Source organism: Cydia fagiglandana, chromosome 5, assembly GCF_963556715.1.
Source record: "Cydia fagiglandana chromosome 5, ilCydFagi1.1, whole genome shotgun sequence".
In the NCBI taxonomy this organism is placed as follows: Eukaryota; Metazoa; Arthropoda; class Insecta; order Lepidoptera; family Tortricidae; genus Cydia; species Cydia fagiglandana.
In genome coordinates, this window is record NC_085936.1 from 19,216,584 (window position 1) to 19,235,573 (window position 18,990).

Sequence of the window (18,990 nt, forward strand, 5' to 3'; positions counted from 1 at the left end):
ACATAAATATATTGTCCAAAATATAATTATTATAATCATGACGTTGATGAAATTACGATTGACGTGTGTTATTAATATTATCGCTGGTGGCCTAGCGGTAAGAGCGTGCGACTTGCAATCCGGAGGTCGCGGGTTCAAACCCCGGCTCGTACCAATGACTTTTTCGGAACTTATGTACGAAATATCATTTGATATTTACCAGTCGCTTTTCGGTGAAGGAAAACATCGTGAGGAAACCTGCATACATCTGCGAAGAAATTCAAAGGTGTATGTGAAGTCCCCAATCCGCATTGGGCTAGCGTGGGGACTATAGCCCAAGCCCTCTCGCGCTCGAGAGGAGGCCTGTGCCCAGCAGTGGGACGTATATAGGCTGAGATGATGATGATGATGATGATGATGATTAATATTATCATAACTATCATAAGGTAATCTATAATCACTGCAGATATAATTAATATAATACATAGTTAGGTAATATTACCTATGTAAGTAATTAGATAAACTCATCAAGGCAAAATATGGTTCCAGGCATTATACATAATATTTTATGAAATTAAAATCTTTGTTAACACATTCACTGCCCCCGACGCACATGCGAGTTCACCGTCATACAAGTTTGTTCCTAGGCCACACCCCCTGGCAGTGAATGCGTTAATAACCACATCAAGGTTGAGATTTATTTTAATAAAAAATGACGTCATGTAGTTCTAAGAATATCACTATTCGCGAGTTCGCGATTTCAGTACCTAATTCGATATTTCGATAAATGTAGAGAGAGTGTAAAAAAAAACATTTAAAAAAAATATTTTTTGTTTTCGCGAAATTAAGTTGAAATGTCCCGGCTCCATTTTACCTTTTAGCGGTCTTCATATTTATCGCTCTTCTGTATACAAAATAGATAAGTCACGTAGCCGGCAGTTACATAACGACATTGAGTATTGAGTGACATTGGCAGTGAACGCGTAAGGTAGTAGGCCCGAAATAGATGTCGCACGCGGAACGCATACAGTGCCAACGGACTACGTTTGAAATTAGAACGTTAACCTGGGACTTTAGAGCTGTTTCCCACTGACGGCCAGTTTTTTGCGGGTACGGTTTTTTGCAGGATACCGTTTTAGTAGTATAGGTGCTAATATAGTAACTTTCACACGAGGATTCTGTTTGCGGGATCCTGTGCATGCATACTACCGAAAACTGGATCCTGCAAAAAAACCGTACCCGCAAGAAATAGGACGTCAGTGGGAAACAGCTCTTAGTGTTGTTTCTGATGAATGGTAACTTTTTGATTGTTAGTCAAATAAGGCGCTATTAACCAAGTCCCAGGGATCTAAATTTGCCAGCCATAAACGACCTTGCGGTTTATAATTTAGAATTTTTATTGACAATCGGACCCCATATCGCGTCCACGGAACTCGATGGGTTAACGCGAGTTAAATTTAACGTTAAATGGGTGTTAATAACGCAAATAGGAATGGGTCTTTTTAGTTTTGTATGAACAAATGTGTAATTTTCCAGGTGCAATTGCAATGAAATAATTTGGAAAAAAATATTTGTACCTAGTAAAAAATTAAACCGGCCAAGTGCGAGTCGGACTCGCGCACGAAGGGTTCCGTAGCATTACGCAAAAAACGGCAAAATATCACATTTGTTGTATGGGAGCCTCACTTAAATATTTATTTTAAGGCGCGGTATGTAGTAAAATGCGCTTTTTTGTAACCATATTTACAGACTTTTACAAGGATTTCATGCATTATTTTCTAGTATGTATAACTTTAGTCCTTGAACTACGTTATTGCTTGTTAGAAACACAACGGTTCATTATTTTCTCGATAGAATCTTAAGTTGAAAACATGCTTAAAGCTGTCTTTTGATCCATATTTTAGAAGTACTACGACGAAAATGGATATGAAACTTACCTCATTCGATAGGTTTTAAGTAAATCTTCGTTATTGCTGGTCCTTTTATTGATACGTTAATCTTTTCATTCATAATTTTATGAATTCAACTTTTGCCTACTAAATTTCACCCTACGCGGCAATACCTTGCGCCCATTCCCCGCGCCAGTACGCCCGTGGCCACTGCCAGCGTCGGACCTGTGCTAGTTTAGTGGACGTTTCATAAAATGGGTAACCACTGTATAAATATGCAAATATGTTATACACACAATGTTTTTCAACATACTTACGAGGAAAAGCAAAATCATTTTTAATTACTGTGACATTTCAGACATTCGCCCGTCATATTGTCATTTTACAGTGAAACCTGGATAAGTGAGATCTCAAGGGGCGAGCAAATTTGTCTCACTTAAAGAGGTTTTCCACTTACCCAGGCTCCCAGTTAGCCAGGTAAAAATAAATTTCTGTCTCATTTACAGAGGGTTCCATTAATAGAGGTGAGAATAGAGTATATTTCAGTTATAGAGGTGGTTAATAGGGTATTTAGTAATTATCTTTAAAAATAAATAAGGTAAAATAATCCTTGTCCCTAAATATTTTTTTAGTCTGTTTAAATATTTCTTTGAATTAATTTTGAATGATTCTCCAAAGGATAGATATTTCAAAATTAAATTAAATTTAATATGGACTTCAATGCGTATTAGAAATTTAATAAATGAAAATTTATTTTTTCGTGTTGCTTATCAAAATTTCAGCTTTCGTTTTGATAGTTTTAACTACTTACATAAATTAACTAAATCAAACTTGAAGTTGTTTAGACACAATTAAGCAAATGCGGAATTTGTGGATTGACTAAGAGTTAGTAAGATTACGGCAATTGTTCAATGAAGTCCAAGTTAGAGAGGTCATAGATTGACGTTATGTCAGATACAGAAGTCAATTCCCTATAAAATTCCAAAAAACAATTAGGAAAATGTAATCTTATAAATATAGTCTCAGTAAAAGAGGTAAAATACACTCTCTGTCTCAGTTATAGAGGTAAATGTGACTATAAAATCACAATAACGAATCCCAGTTATAGAGGTTCGTTTTTTCTCAGTAACACAGGTAATTCAGTGCTAAAGTGTCGGGACCGCACCATGAGTCCCAGCTATAGAGGTTTCTCACTTATCCAGGTCCCACTTAACCAGGTTTCACTGTATAACAAGTTGGGAAGCAAAGGCACACACCCACCTAACCAATCCGGAATTCAGTCACGATTGATAAATTGTGTAAACATATTTTATTAAAGGCTATTAAATTAATCAAATTGAATCATTTTTAAACATATGTGTACCTACGGATTTCAAATACCTATGTGGGAGTGTTTAGTGTATGGTGGTAACCATTTCACCGCTTTTAGTTTCCGAGTTACCTACATGCGTTTTAAGGGAAGTGGTCGAAAAATGCCTAAAATCGTTTTGTGTTTAATATTAGGTAAGTTAGAAGTACTAGTGCTCGACGCTGCACTAGTATTCGACATGGGTATAGTGTGTAGCTTTCAAATAGAGCTCGACGGCTAATCCTGTTGTCTATTGTTAAGTAAAACTGCTCGTGCCACGTGCCACAACCACCTGCATCTAGACACGCGGCAGCGTGTCAAGCCAAGTTCAAGCAAAGGAACTGGCTAGCCAGCGCCAAGTGTAATATTACACGAACCACTTGGTGCCACTTTTGACCCTTCTATAACTCAAAACATCTTTAACGTAAACACATAAAACTACGTGTGTTTAATTATATCCATAAGGACATCTAGAAGCCCAAATTTCATGAAGCTAGCTCAAACGGTTATAAAGATATGAAGGTCAAAAAGTCGTAAATTTTAAGACTGACTGACATACCTATAGTACCTAAACCTAACCTACTTCCAGATGACCTAGAAGGATGAAATTTGGAATCCAGCTCAGTTATTGTGTGAAAGCGTAGGAAAAAATCTAAAAATTAAAAAAAGTTATAAAATAGGGGGGGTCCCCATACAAAAAAAACATTTTTTATTGTGACTGACATATAAGTACCTAAACCTAACCTACTTCCAGATGACCTAGAAGGATGAAATTTGGAATCCAGCTCAGTTATTGTGTGAAAGCGTAGGAAAAAATCTAAAAATTAAAAAAAGTTATAAAATAGGGGGGGTCCCCATAAAAAAAAAACCATTTTTTATTGTGACTGACATATAAGTACCTAAACCTAACCTACTTTCAGATGACCTAGAAGGATGAAATTTGGAATCCAGCTCGGTTATTGTGTGTAAGCGTAGGAAAAAATCTAAAAACAAAAAAAAGTTAATAAATAGGGGGGGTTCCCATACAAATTTCTTTTTTATTGTGACTGACATATAGTACCTAAACCTAACCTACTTCCAGATGACCTAGAAGGATGAAATTTGGAATCCAGCTCGGTAATTGTGTGTAAGCGTAGGAAAAAATCTAAAAATAAAAAAAGTTAAAAAATAGGGGGGGTCCCCATACAAAAAACCTGTAATACGCGCTAAACAACCGGCCAACGGTGTGTCGTTGGCGGCGCGCGGCACCACATAATTAATACAAAGAACAGAAGTAAAAAACATGCAGCGGAAACACAAGAAAAAACATTAAATCTCAATACCTGCCTAGTTTTCTTTACAAAAAGTATTGGCCAAGTCAAATCTAACCTACTTTAAGATCTCACATTTTTTTTAAATAACAGCAATTGTTATAGTTATCCAATAAAGCAAAGAAATAGAGTTTAATACTTGTTTATAATGTTATTTTGTTCCTATAAATACATATTTTTATTTTGCATAAAACTTGGCACTCATTTAAATCTCCATTCTTTTTGCGGCGAACCCCACAGCCAAGCATAATTTTTGTATTGAACTTGGCTCTCCTTTTTTACATTTATGTTTTTGATGGGATAAAAAATACGTACTTCGGTTCTTCGAGTCGAACGCTACAGAACCAGTCTAAAATGTGTCATCGAGATGCGTAACAAAGGCGCGTTATCGGAGAGCGCATCTACACTGGTTTTTTGAGCGTTGGCCTAGCCCGCGCTCAGGTGCCAAATAAAATTATTAAGACCCTTTTTTGGAGGTAAGTAGCACGTGCGGTTTTACGTAATAATAGACAATAGGATTAGCCGTTGAGCTCTATTTGAAAGCTACACACTATACTTTATGTCAAAGTAATATAGGTTAAATTTGAACGGCGACGATCTTTCTGTATTCAAATTAAATTCTTGTCACTTTGACATAAAGTGGCCGTGTCGAATACTAGTGCAGCGTTGAGCACTAGTACTTCTACCTTATTTCCGCCAAGTCCGTACCGTGCTATATGGGACTTAATTCCAAAAAATGCTGTTTTTATATACCACACTGGTGGCAAGCAAGCATACGACCCGCATTCACCATAGCCTATGGACGCCTGCAGCTACGGGGATGTGACACATCATGCCAAATGTTGATTGGTTTTATATAAAATAAAAGTCCTAATATATAAAATAAGCTTTCATAAGTAATAGTTACTGACTTTTAAAAAGCGCTTTTCAATTAAAAGACATATAAAGATCGCTTACCTTCTTTCAATAGCTAGTTTATTACTGCACGACACCTTGCACTTTGAGACTATGCGCTAAAACTTGGCACAGTTGATTGTTAGCTGGTCTTGAGCAGATACAGACCGGGAGCCGTCGAGAGCCACGTCTTATTTAGTGGGGGGGAGGGGGGAAGTTCGACCGTTCGAATTTTTTTTTTATATTGATTGTAGCGAAAAACAGTAGCACTTATTTTATAAGAAATCTGAAACAGATTATTTACGTAAAAGATTATTTTTTGCTGTGGGCTACCGTTTACGAGTTATTTACGAAAAACTAAAAAAAATAAACGATTGTAGAACAAATTATAAGTAACTTTCCCACATTCATAGTATTTTGTATTGAGATCACTCTGACCCACGCTTAATATTATTTTATCTCCCATTTATCAAAAGTTTTGTATAATACACTATATATTTTCTTAAACGTAATAAGTGTGGCTTTACAACTGTATTTAATGTTTTCAGATTTCTGCTACACTTAAAAAAAAAATGGTAATTATGAAAAAATCACAAATACGTTTTTTAGTTTTTTCTACTTTACGCTTTTTTTTGTTAGAAAGTGCATTGTTCTAGTTCCAAAATTAGATTTCTTATCCTTAATTTATCCGAAAATGATATATCACATGCCCTAATAGGTATAGTTTTAGAGAAATGTTGCTCCAAGTGAAGCGCGGTGGCGTCGAACTTCTCCCCCTCCCCCCTACTAAATGAGACGTGGTTCTCGATGTCTACCGGTCTGTATCTGCTCAAGACCAGCTAACAATCAACTGTGCCAAGTTTCAGCGCATAGTCTCAAAGTGCAAGGTCCCCATACAATGTTGTGCACTGTCAAACTAGCTACAAGTACTTTCTAATGCTAAAAAAACGAACTACAGTATTCTTCCTTATTTTCAATACCTACTTGCCCGAAATTGACTTCTAGAATTAGACCAAGTCTACGATGATTTTGATTGCACACGCAGTGCAAGTGTTAATCATAATTTCATAAAGGTTTGTCGTTCAAAATAACACTTGCACTGCGTGTGCAATCAAAATCGTTGCAGAATTTTCTTGGTCTAACTCTATTATATTTTTAAGGTAAGGAAGTACTAATTTCTGTCTCATAATAATTGTGTATTTGATTAGGTTCTTAGTTTGTCGGGGTATACTCTCATATTGTATATAATTTCATTAAGTACTCATTAAAATACGAATTTGCTAATAAACCTTATTCGATATTAATTGCCGGAAAAAATCCCGGAACTGACAAATCAGAATATTCAGAATACCGATGGCGCCAGAATAAGGATGTAGACGTGCTGCGCGGGAATGGTGCGGTGCGCCGCGCGGGGCGCCCGCCCGCCTGTTCTACCACTCGTCTGCTTCACCCCCTCGGAAACGTAAAACTCAAATATAAGAGCGCCTTAATCTGTTATTAGTATTTGTTGTTATAGCACGTCTATTTGAAATTTATCATTGACAGAAAATTATAATTCCAACAACCGTAAAAAATGTGCCAGCTGAAGCATATATCTTCTTTATATAGTTGGTCAAGCAGATCTTGTCAATAGAAAAAGGCGGCAAATTTGAAAAATGCAGGCGCGAAGGGATATCGTCACATAGAAAATTTGAATTTCGCGCCTTTTTCTACTGACAAGATTTGCATGACCATCTATAAATATGCATCAACAGTGGCTCACTTCTCAAACCATATTAGTCAAATATTTTCTAACCATATTGGTCTGTTGCCATGGTAACACAGTTCGTGGACTAATAATAGTAATAATGTTAGTCTAATGCCATTCGAGAAATGGGCCCCAGATAACAAAGAACCAAGTTAGTTATGATTCTAATTAGAATCTCATTAGAGGTCATTAAACTTGGACTTTACCCATTCACTTCTAACAACATAATACATGTTGATTGTTATTTACTGCTGATCTTTTGCTTACTTTAATAAGCGAAAGATCATAATAATTATTGTGTGTTGCAAAAATTTACTGTGTTAACCTAACACTTTAGTAACATGAATCTGAGCGGCACATTTATTATGAAAATAAGCTTTTGAATCAGTACAGTAAAATGCTTCGAAAAAATATCAGAGAAAATAATGATAAATTGAACAGCAATAAAACATTATGTATAATGTTTAATTGACAAGATACAACAATCAAATACTTTAAAACGAATTAACTAAAGTTCTAGTAAACAGAGTGAACAGGTTTCCCTACATTAACATCTTAATTCAATAATGCCACATTTATAATAGGAAATTCGTAATTAGTGGTGATATATTAAAATGAGTAGTTAATTACCATATTTGCATTCGCACATGTATCATACAAGGATTTACAGTACATAAATGGCCCTGAAAATTTTCGGCATAGTCACATAATGTACTAATTATTGCATTAGTGCCGTAAAGAGCCACATGCGTACCTACTTTAAAATAATATATGTGTCAAGTAAGGTTTATACATAAAGAATACTTACAACATTTTCAGGTAACTTGTGTCCGGGCAAATATTTAACATTCTCATGTGTTTCATTAATGATTTCTGTTAGTTTCTTCCCTTCTATCATTTCTTCATACACCCACATTGTAACTGTGTCTTCAAAGTTAGGTAGCCGGGCCGCATTTTTGCCAACAATTTTAGCAATTGCTGATCCCCTGTTCAATGAAAAATATTACTTTACTTAGTTGGCAATAATATTTGAATTGACAAGGTTAACTACATGCAGAAGTTATGTGAAGGTGCAAGAGCGCGGAATGATATTGAAGGTCAAAAATAAACTGCATATCCGCATGGCTAAATAGATAGAACTATAAACGATCCTTGTTATGTCATCGCACAAAACTGTAGCGTAAGGTTATAAAATCATCTTACACGGCCAATTAGTTTCACCGTAAAAACAAACAAAGATATTACTAATTATCAGAGACACTGAAACTCACCAGTTGCCTGAACCGATTATGCAAACTCTGTTTTTCAGTTGCCTCTCTGCCATTGTAAAGTTATCGCACAGAAACTTGATTTAATTTAATACAAGTGTGTAAATAATAAGAAAACACTGGACGTCAACCTGCTAGTGTATAAACGTAGCAACTGACTGATTGATTGTGCGATACTTGCGATTTGCGATAGCCGCTACCAGTGGCCCATTTTATAAAGCTACAAGTTACAATTTACAAGCGGAAGTCTCGTTCTAAAACATAGGGTTAGAAAGAGACTTCCGCTTGTAAATTGTAACTTGTAGCTTTATAAAATAGGCCACAGGGGGGGGACACTACAAATGTAGTTAACGTCAGTAAAGATGCAGGCGACTTCTATATCTTGCTTCTCACAAAATTAGTTGACTTCCGATTACACAAACTACTTCACCAGATGTCACTATAAAATGTATATAATTTCAGTGGCATTAATATTTAAATTAAAATAAGTACGAATTCATATTTGTAATTATTATAATTTTCAATCAATTTTGTGAAAAAATAAGAATTTTTTTATAAATTTGATTTAATTATACTGTTTTTTTATGCTGGCAACACTTGCATATCCGCCAAGACCATGTCAAGCATAGACAAGCAATTTTTTTTGCTGTCACTGGAAGAGGGTAAATTTGAAATATTTCAGTGATGGTTCAGCCATTTTCTTCGTTACGGTTCTGAAGAAATTAGATTATAGCCCGAATTAAAACACATACCCTGTTATGAAAACCCCGAAAGTGCGTTGAGTTATCTCTGTGTTGCTCCGCCTTGTCGTTGAGCATTCGCTGTGTGCTGTGTTATTTTGTGCGATATGGACGCTATTTTACAGTAAATTTATTTCGTGGTAGGTACCTAAGTACTAGTACCTAAGTACTAGTAACTTTTGATAAGGCAGGCCACTATCGATAAATCTGCTAAAATGCCTAGACTATGTGCTTTTGGATGTAAAAACACTGGTAAGTTCATTTTCACGAATTGTGGTACCTAATACATTCAAGTTCAAGTTCAAGTTCTTTATTTGCATTCATGTTGTACATATAGGTAGTAAATAACAAATAAGTTGTTTCAAACATGAACCCTGCAAGGGCATAGCAATTACTTAAAATAACCTATACCTAATACAAATAAAAATGAAAAATTGTAGGCTTATTAGAATACCTCTTAAAACTTATCATTTAAATATTATTAATTAACAATAAAATATAGCTATAAGAATCTTGTCATATCTATGCATATGTATAGTTCAAAATCCCATATCTAGATACTCCAGACATGGTATAAAAATATGTGTTATACATACTTATTTTAACATTATCTTACATTACATGTATCAGGCAGACATAATACAAGGAGAGTAAATTTATTTTTTCAGGAACAATAACCCATCGCTTTCCAAATCCTGACAAGTATCCAGAACAATTCAAATCTTGGGTCACACTTGTTGGTGGCAAGTTGGAAAAATCTTCGGATTATGAGTACCATAAGAAGAGGATCATTTGTGATAAACATTTCAAGAATGCAGACAAAAACCGTAATCACCGGTTAAATAGATTAGCAGTGCCTTCACTGCATTTACCTGGTATGAATCTATAAGATTATCTTTCAGAATTAGTTATACGTAAGTCGGAAAAACCAGTCTAACTCTTTATAAGGATGTTTTTAGGGTTCCGTTCCTCAAAAGGAAAAAACGGAACACTTATAGGATCACTCGTGCGTCTGTCTGTCTATCCGTCTGTCAGAGCCTATTTTCTCGGAAACTACTGGACCAATTAAGTTGAAATTTGGTACACATAATTATGTAAATTAGTGACCCAAACACGGATGGACGTGTAACGTAAAGAAATGAATTTTAGGCATAAGGGCCACTTTTGGGCGGTAAATGAGGAAGTTAAAAAATAAAGTTTTGTGGCCGAATTCCCGAAGTGTCCCAAAGAGGAGTACCTTTAGCTTCAAGCGTGAGTCGGACTTAAAACAAAAAATGCGACTAGGCTGTATCTGGCACGTAGCCGCAATGGTACTTGTAGTACAGTCAACAGCAGAAGTTGCTAAGCGGGCGAGGTATTCGAAATTACCTTGACATGCTCTTATTGTCTTAACTATAAAGTCGCGTCCAGATCATTTTAAACCACTCGCCCGCTTAGCAACTTCTGCTGCTGACTGTACTGATTGATTAGGTTACTATTGTTACGTGTTTTAAAAAGCAGTATGCATAATTTTTATAGTGATATTTAGAGAAAAGAAGCCATTACATGCAATGTACCGCTGACAGAAATATGGTTAACGTAGCTAATTCCGTCATATGAACTATTCCGTCCATTAGAGCATCAACCAACCTCTGTACCTTTTTACAGAACAAAGGCATGTTGACAACTTGGAAATTTCGCATGCTACTCAGCCAAACATTAATGAACAAGCCTCTACCTCAAACTTACAACAAGTTTCTATTGAAGCACCACAGCAGGCTGCATTACCAATCAATACGGGTAATCTATATATTTTTTATATATAAATGCAAGTGTCCTGACCGACGGACAGATTCATCAACGCAGAGCCGAAACTACAAAAGATAGAAATTTGAAATTTGCACACCAGGTTAGATTTATATATAAAGTGTACAAGAGATAAGAAGCGATTTTGAGAAATTCAACCCCTAAGGGGTTCAAAAGGGATGAAAGTTTGTATGGGGTTCAAATTTGCATGCGCAACAACCAATCTCTGTACCTTTTTACAGAACAAAGGCATGTTGACATCTTGGAAATTTCGCATGCTACTCAGCCAAACATTAATGAACAAGCCTCTACCTCAAACTTACAACAAGTTTCTATTGAAGCACCACAGCAGGCTGCATTACCAACCAATACGGGTAATCTATATATTTTATATTATATTTTTATATATAAATGCAATGCAAGTGTCCTGACCGACACATCAACTGACTGATTCATCAACGCAGAGCCGAAACTACAAAAGATAGAAATTTGAAATTTGCACACCAGGTTAGATTTATATATAAAGTGTACAAGAGGTAAGAAGCGATTTTGGAAATTCAACCCCTAAGGGGGTTAAAAAGGGATAAAAGTTTGTTTGTTTGTGTTTGTTGTTTGTAAGCGATAATTTCCCTTACCGAACAGGCTACCACGGGTTTTTTGTTACTCGCCACATTTTCTCTTTTTCTAACGTTATTTATATATAAAAATGATATTTTCAGATGTTTTTGAAATGCCTCAAGCCGCCTTCTTTCCGCAGTTTCAGAGTCTCAGTACACCAACACAAAGCAATTCCGCAGGTAGGTTTTTGCTTAAATAATACCATAGAGAAATATAGTAAGACAAGAGTGCTCACTCCATGCATCAGTTTTGGTACCAAAAATATTAGTATTTTCATAGTCGACATCTAGCATCGAGTAGCGGAATTATCAGTACCGCTACTCGATACTAGATGTCTCTCAAGTGGCGACCAACGAAAATTGTATTGAACAACAATGTACAACTAACTGATATTGTTTAATTACTTGTAAAGGTACATGTTTTTTTGTAAAATTAAGCAATTAAAATATGGAATGTGAAGGAGAGTATTCTAGCAGTTGCCCTCTATTTCATTCTCACAGAAATTTTACTTAATGTCATGGTTTCATGAGTAACAATAACAACCTCATCCCAAACAAGGGAACACATAATAGCGACTGGAGGGCAGCATGAGGCGCACCCAGCTCTATGCGACAGAGACATTTAGCCACAGCCATAGCTTCAGAGTACGAGCGGATTTCATCAAATTCGATTCAGTTATTTCCGGTTTAGCCGTACCTCACTCAACACTGTACAATAAAGCGATAGAAATTCATGACATAAATTTCTGCCTATTTAGTAGGTATGTATAATGGATAGATAATAAGAATCTTAATACTTTTTCAGCTATAACTCAAGATACGAGTGCTGCTCAAGCTCGCGCCGGTGTAATCATGGAGCATAATTACAGCGTGATAAGCAAATCTAAATGGGCGGGAGGTGCTTTGGGCGGTCAAGGTATATTTACATTTATACAATAGGTATACAGTCTGTTACCGACAAGTGGGCTTTTATTGAAACAGGGTAAAGTAACATAGTTCTTTAACTTAACCATGATCTTAATTTACTTAAAAAACTAAAATTCAGCCTTTATTAACTTTCTAACGAAATTTTAATTGCCAGCAATGGTCAGCACAGTAAATTGACAAGTAAGTGCTAATGACAGCTCTTCATACTTTGTTTATTATTATTACGACGTTTAATTTTAAGAGTTAGCGATACCAAGTATACCAACAACACTTAAGATAGCTACACCAAATTAAAGGCACTAGTTTCATTGATAAACACTTTATTACCAACTAAATTAAACTTAAATTCAAACCCCTAATTTTTATACATTACAATATAATACATTAACGCCACATAATACGAGTAGGTAAGGTACTTGTCGTTGGTTTGCTACCTGTCTGAAGTGCTCGAGAATCCATTCCCCAACTTGCACTGGCACGGTCCCGTGCATTGCGCTTTCAAGCTGACCAGGGGCGATTGGCTGGATCTCACGAACTCGCTGAGAAGCCGCTGTTATCAATCGAGCATTGTGTGGATGTCGTCAATTAGGGAAGTGTTTCCGATAAAGCCTTAAGCCTTGAGCTGCAGTTCCACGTGTATTAACAGATCTTGAGCATCGTAACCCATTTTAAAGAAAATCTAATACCACTTTTGCATATTTTTTGGTGTGTTTTGACAACCCGACGTGTTGACGACTTTTGAAATTATCATGTCAAAGTTTACAAAAAACACTTAAAACCTCCATATATGAACGCAATGATAAGGACGACAGTAATTTTGTGATAAGCCCCCTCCAGACTATGCGCGTGAATCGCGGGCGAAGCCGCGAACGCGAGTGTGGAGTCTAGTTCGCTGATATGCGAAATCGACTCCAGACTCGCGTTCGCGGCTTCGCGCCGCGATTCGCGCACGAGTGTGGAGCGGGCTATAGAGTTGTCTCAGTTTTTTATCCCCGTACCATGATATGCCTTGTACCACGTGCGTTAGCGATATGAGTAACGACAATTACGCAAATACGAAATTTAATTAAGCTGTTAATTCACATTAATATGATTTGCTAATACACGAAAACAACTGCTAATGGATCATATTATTATCAGTTTTAATAAATGCCCGCAAGCCAGTTACACACTGTATACCTACTAACTTTTGCCCACGACTTATTCTACGTGGAATTTATGATTTAAGTAGCTTACTTTTTATCCACCTTTTTAGCCTGTTCGAGATCTTGAAAACAGTGAAAAATAGAAATACTACTCCTAAAAATACGTGTGATATCTCATTCGTCATGATGCCTAGAAAAATGTATTCGAAGCGTGTAATGTACACAAAAAATATTAAAAGTAAAGCATGTTAAGCCTTATACATATATCACTGAAAATTAAGGGTTCTAATAGCTTTAGCCAGCACAAAATCGCTTCGGGAAAAGGAAGGACAGATACTTATTGCGATATTGGGGAAATAAAAAACAACTATTTAATCTCCCCTTTTTTTGTTTATAACTTTTGATATTTTTTGTGTGCTAATACTCTCTTCGAATACATTTTTCTAGGCATCATGACGAAACTAATGAGGTATCCTGAAAACGGTGAAAAATAGAGATACTACACGTATTTTTAAGAGTAGTATCTCTATTTTTCACCGTTTTCAGGATCTCGAACAGACTATTTGCTTATTATACATAGATTACCCACACATACTTCCACGGAGCTTCCTTTTTTATCTTATCTTATAAAAGCTATCCTTTGTCCTTCCTCGGTACCAACTCAGAAAACTATCTCTATTGGTACCAAATTTCATAAAAATCAGTTTAAGATCAGGTTACCTAGTTAGTCATAGGGGTGACCGGACTGAAAAGGTTAGGAACCACTGCATTGTGGTTTACCAAACAAATTAATGTTGCCCTCTGGCGGCAGAACATGGCAGTAATAGTCTCTATTGTAACAGTGCGGTTTATTATTTTTAACCATGCTTCCAAATTCACACATTCAGTTTTGTTTTTTAGATGGGCTGAAAACAAAATCATCTAGCACCAGCTTAGCAGAATCAATCTCACTGCGTACAAAAATCAAGCGGCTACGTACTGAGATAATAAGGTTACAGAAAAAATCCAAGTCATTTGCAGCGAGGCTGGCAAATGCCGAAGACCTCACAACCAATCCTGCATTCCAGGATATTGTAAATAACATGACAAAACCAGCGCGACTATTTATTTATGCAGATGCAGCAGCAAGCGAAAAAAACACCAAAAGGACGACGCTTCACTGTTGAAGAAAAGGTGTTGTCATTATCTGTATACAAAAAAAGTCCGAAATGCTATGCATTACTTCATAAATATTTTACCTTACCATCTACAAAAGTTATGAAGCGCTTACTGGGCCAGATAAAACTTAGACCGGGGATAAACCCTATAATTTTCAAAAAAATTAAGGAAACTGTTGCGAAGCAAAACCTATCTGACAGATTATGCAGCCTCATGTTCGACGAGATGTCATTAAAACCGCCGCAGGTTTCTTATAATGCGCAGAAGGATAGAATGGAAGGCTTTGCTTGCAACCGTGACAAGGCGTTTGCGGACCACGCCTTAGTATTTATGGTAAAAGGAATCAAACTTTAATTTTAAGCAACCGATTGCCTACTATTTTACGACATGTTTGCAGAAAACGGAATTAAAAAACATTATTGTGGATGTTATCAAACACGCACAAAAATCTGGTCTCATAATCGTGAATACTGTTTGTGATCAGAGCCAAGTAAATGTTGGAGCCATCAAGGAACTAGTAAATGACACCAAAAAAGAAAATAAACAGCTACAGAAGGAGTTACCATATGAACATTTTAAAATAAATGGCAAAAACATTATCCATATTTATGACACTCCCCATTTAATGAAGGGACTCAGGAATAATTTACTTTCCAAGGACATGCGCTATGTCACAAACGGGCAAGAGAAAATAGTGATGTGGCAACATTATGAAATGTTATATGCCGCCGACCGAACATATGGAGAACTACGGCTAGTGGACAAGTTGACCGAAGAGCATGTAAATCGACAAAAAATAAAAAAAATGCGAGTCAAATTAGCGACCCAATTATTTAGCCATAGCGTAGCTGTAGCCGCTGAACACCTATCGGCCAGTGGCGATCTGCCTCAGGAGTGTCGTCAATTAATTGACATTACTTTGATGCTCGACGACCTATTCGACAGCCTGAATGGAAATACCATAAGCATTCCTAACGGAAAAAAATACAAAGGATGCGTGAAGCGGAATTCGCCACATCATAAACTATGGCAAGACTGTAAAACAATTTTAAAGACAGTAACATTTATAAAAAAACAAGAAATGAGTGGGAATAAAATGCGAAAAATCGAACAGACCGTCCCATCTGTTATTAATTTTATTAAAACTATAGAAGGTGTAGAAAGAATATGGACAGTTTTGTCGGAAAAGTTCGGTTTTGACATTTTATTAACCCGACACTTAAATCAGGATCCCTTAGAAAACTTTTTCGGGAACATTCGCAGCTATGGGGCAAGAAACAACGCGCCTAATACTACGGCGTTTGAAGCGGCCTTTAAAGCGCTTTTATTAAACAATTATAACTCGCTCCATTCCAAAAATGCGAACTGCGAAGATGACTCAAATAAATGTCTACAAACACTAGATTTCTTTCTGAAAGAAAAACATGCAGACGCAGACGTTCCACCTGAAAAGGATGTAGAATGTAATGCTGAGGTTTTCTCATGTGACAATTTACAAGAATCCGATGCGGGTCAGCGGAATTATGTGTGTGGATGGGTACTGACTAAATGTCTTAAAAATGTTGTCAAAAGGTGTGAGACCTGCAGAGAAAGTCTAGTTGATGGACAAGACGCAGACAAAAAAAATGCATTCATTAAAGCAAAAGAATATAGCACGAGGCGATGGCTTTGCTACCCAAGCGAGGATTTTGTCAATTGTTTTCATGACATACAAAATATTACAATGTCGTTTTTAAAAAAAAATGTGCCGAAGAATAACTTGAAAAAAGACATTACCGCAATAACTGATGTGTTGGTTGATTATCCTTTTAAATGTTTTATACATAAAGATAAACTGACCCAGTATTTCACAAACACTACAATAAATGTTTTACTGTACAGTTGGTGCAGATCAGTTAATCGCATATTACGTGGTAAAATAAATTATAATGATGATGACGACGAAACTAAACGTGCAGCACAATCATATTACAACAGACATAAACATTACAAAAATAAAATATGTTAAATGGAGTTTGCACTGGTATAACGCATATTTTTAGGCTCTTCTTATTCTTATGGCGTAGTAAATTTTCTTATTAACATGTATCTTCTTGTGTGTGAATGCTTTTTCACCACACGCCTTCTTTTCTATTATTTACCAAAAATTGTACTTTCCTAGGGATCATGTGGAGTAAAACATGAATTACTCTCGGCAGTAAAGTTTGCTCGCTTCTCGTGACTCTGCAACGATCAAGATTCCACTTTTTAAATCTCTCTATACACTAGTAATTTTGGAATATTTCGCATGTTTTGATCTCGATATAAGCACGAGAGGTAAACAACAAGTTTGCTTCTTTACGAGTCTATTGTCTCTGTTACTATTTTCCCTACACTTATTGTATTACGCTATCAACAAAATGAAAGCAATAAACATATTTACTTTAATATTCTGTTTTTTTTATAATTCCATTATTGATAACATTAATTAACGTTTTCCACATAATGTTAGGTCTACTTGGGCGGTTTACAAGTACATTTTTTGTTTGACTCCTTGTAAACAATTACAGTTATTTGTTACAAGAAACCAATCAAAAAATGGACTTTTAAACCGACCAAGTAGACCTAATATTATGTGGGACGAAAGTACACGTATGGATGCATATGTAGTTGTACACGCACACATACATACTTAGTTTCGGGGGAGAATCAGAGATGGCGCTTTCAAATGAGTTTCCATAAAATGCTTCAAGAGGGCTCTCTTTACCTATTATACTTACTTTACTCTTTGGCCGCTACCGCTACAGACAGCTAGCCTAGGCTATTCGCACAACACCTACACACTCGCCCATAGATATAAGAATATATACAGATGCCTTCCAAGCGAGCTGTCAGTGGGACCACTTTTTGTTTAGTGTACGATTAACAAAGCGACCCACTTTGCTGTAGCCATGTCGATAAAGTCATATCGATAAACTACCGACATTTCTTGCAATTTTAATTTTACTTCAAAGGTTTAACTATACCTAAAATGAACAAAAACGCCTTTTTTCTTTATTGTGGTTATCAGATCACAATTTTATAGTCACGCCCCAGGAAAGAACCAAGGGAAAGTTCAGATATTTAATTAAAATACATAAATACCTACTAGAATAGGTGGTCCGCAATAATTGAATTATTTTATTACATTCTAATATATTCATTATCCATTAGCATTTCAATTATGTTTATGTTTAACGAAGATATTGAAGCTTCAATTAATCGCTATTTCGTTCCGCTGTGTAGCGTTTATCGATATATAACATGAAATCGACTTTTCACATCCCTAAAAGAGCACACATATACGTTTTTACGCACACATGCACAACCTGGGTCGCCTAAAAAGGGGCCACTTGGATTTGAAGTCCATCTTGTCAACAGTATAGTTGTCCTTTTTTGACAAATGGCATTTTATAAGAGCGAGGAGAGAAAAATGATACTAGTTGCTGCGGCGTCAAATAGAACAATAAACGTAGGGGCCTTGCACTCGCCTCACCAGAAAATGTTATCACTAGGGAGGGCAGGGAGGAGGGCAGCATGATTTGTTATCAATTCGATAAGTCAGAGGGCCTACCGCGAACCACGTTCGACGTGTTGCCCCTCTGTCGCGCGTGTAAATTCGTACGTATGTGTGATAAGAGCGAGGAGAGAGAAATGATACTAGTTGCTGCGGCGTCAAATAGAACAATAAACGTAGGGGCCTTGCACTCGCCTCACCAGAAAATGTTATCACTAGGGAGGGCAGGGAGGAGGGCAGCATGATTTGTTATCAATTCGATAAGTCAGAGGGCCTACCGCGAACCACGTTCGACGTGTTGCCCCTCTGTCGCGCGTGTAAATTCGTACGTATGTGTGACAGGGAGGCAGCACGTCCAACGTGGTTTGCGGTAGGCCCTCAGAATCGACTTGCTGTTAAAAAAAATTGCAAATCGATTATCAAAATTTATTAGTAAATTCTTTTATTACCTAAATATGTGATTTATGTGTTACTGTTATTGATGCGATGAAGATATTGAAGATTGAAGAGGGATAGAGGATAGAAAAGAAGAAAAAAGTAGAGTAAATTTTGGTTGTCAGCAAGGTAAAAAGGTAGAATTTATCATAGACATAATATATATATAGACGTAGTCTCAGCGAGCTGTCACTGTTGCCACTTTTGTTTAGT

General features: G+C 36.4%; 2 protein-coding genes across 2 annotated transcripts in view; one reads left to right on the plus strand and one right to left on the minus strand.

The window, feature by feature from the left end:
- The window catches only part of LOC134664659 (glycerol-3-phosphate dehydrogenase [NAD(+)], cytoplasmic), a 32,337-nt gene extending 23,727 nt beyond the window's left edge, over nt 1-8,610 (minus strand). The window contains exons 1-2 of the mRNA XM_063521402.1: nt 8,439-8,610; nt 7,976-8,153 (exon numbers count right to left, since the gene is read on the minus strand). Coding sequence (XP_063377472.1) covers nt 7,976-8,153; nt 8,439-8,491 — 231 coding nt within the window. The 5' untranslated portion in view covers nt 8,492-8,610. The remainder of the gene's footprint in view (nt 1-7,975; nt 8,154-8,438) is intronic.
- A 187-nt stretch (nt 8,611-8,797) lies between these two features.
- Nucleotides 8,798-14,946, plus strand: LOC134664690 (uncharacterized). Its single transcript, XM_063521435.1, has 7 exons — nt 8,798-8,803; nt 9,822-10,050; nt 10,823-10,954; nt 11,203-11,334; nt 11,680-11,757; nt 12,383-12,493; nt 14,550-14,946. Exons 1-7 carry the CDS (start codon nt 8,798-8,800, stop codon nt 14,813-14,815), a joined length of 954 nt encoding a protein of 317 aa, XP_063377505.1. The 3' UTR covers nt 14,816-14,946.
- The last annotated feature ends 4,044 nt before the right edge of the window (nt 14,947-18,990 follow it).

Bases quoted from the DNA above. Each gene is read 5' to 3' on its own strand.
- LOC134664690 (XM_063521435.1), top strand. The intron at 10,051-10,822 runs GTATGAATCTAT...ACCTTTTTACAG, and splicing joins GCCTTCACTGCATTTACCTG to AACAAAGGCATGTTGACAAC. The intron at 11,758-12,382 runs GTAGGTTTTTGC...ATACTTTTTCAG, and splicing joins AACACAAAGCAATTCCGCAG to CTATAACTCAAGATACGAGT.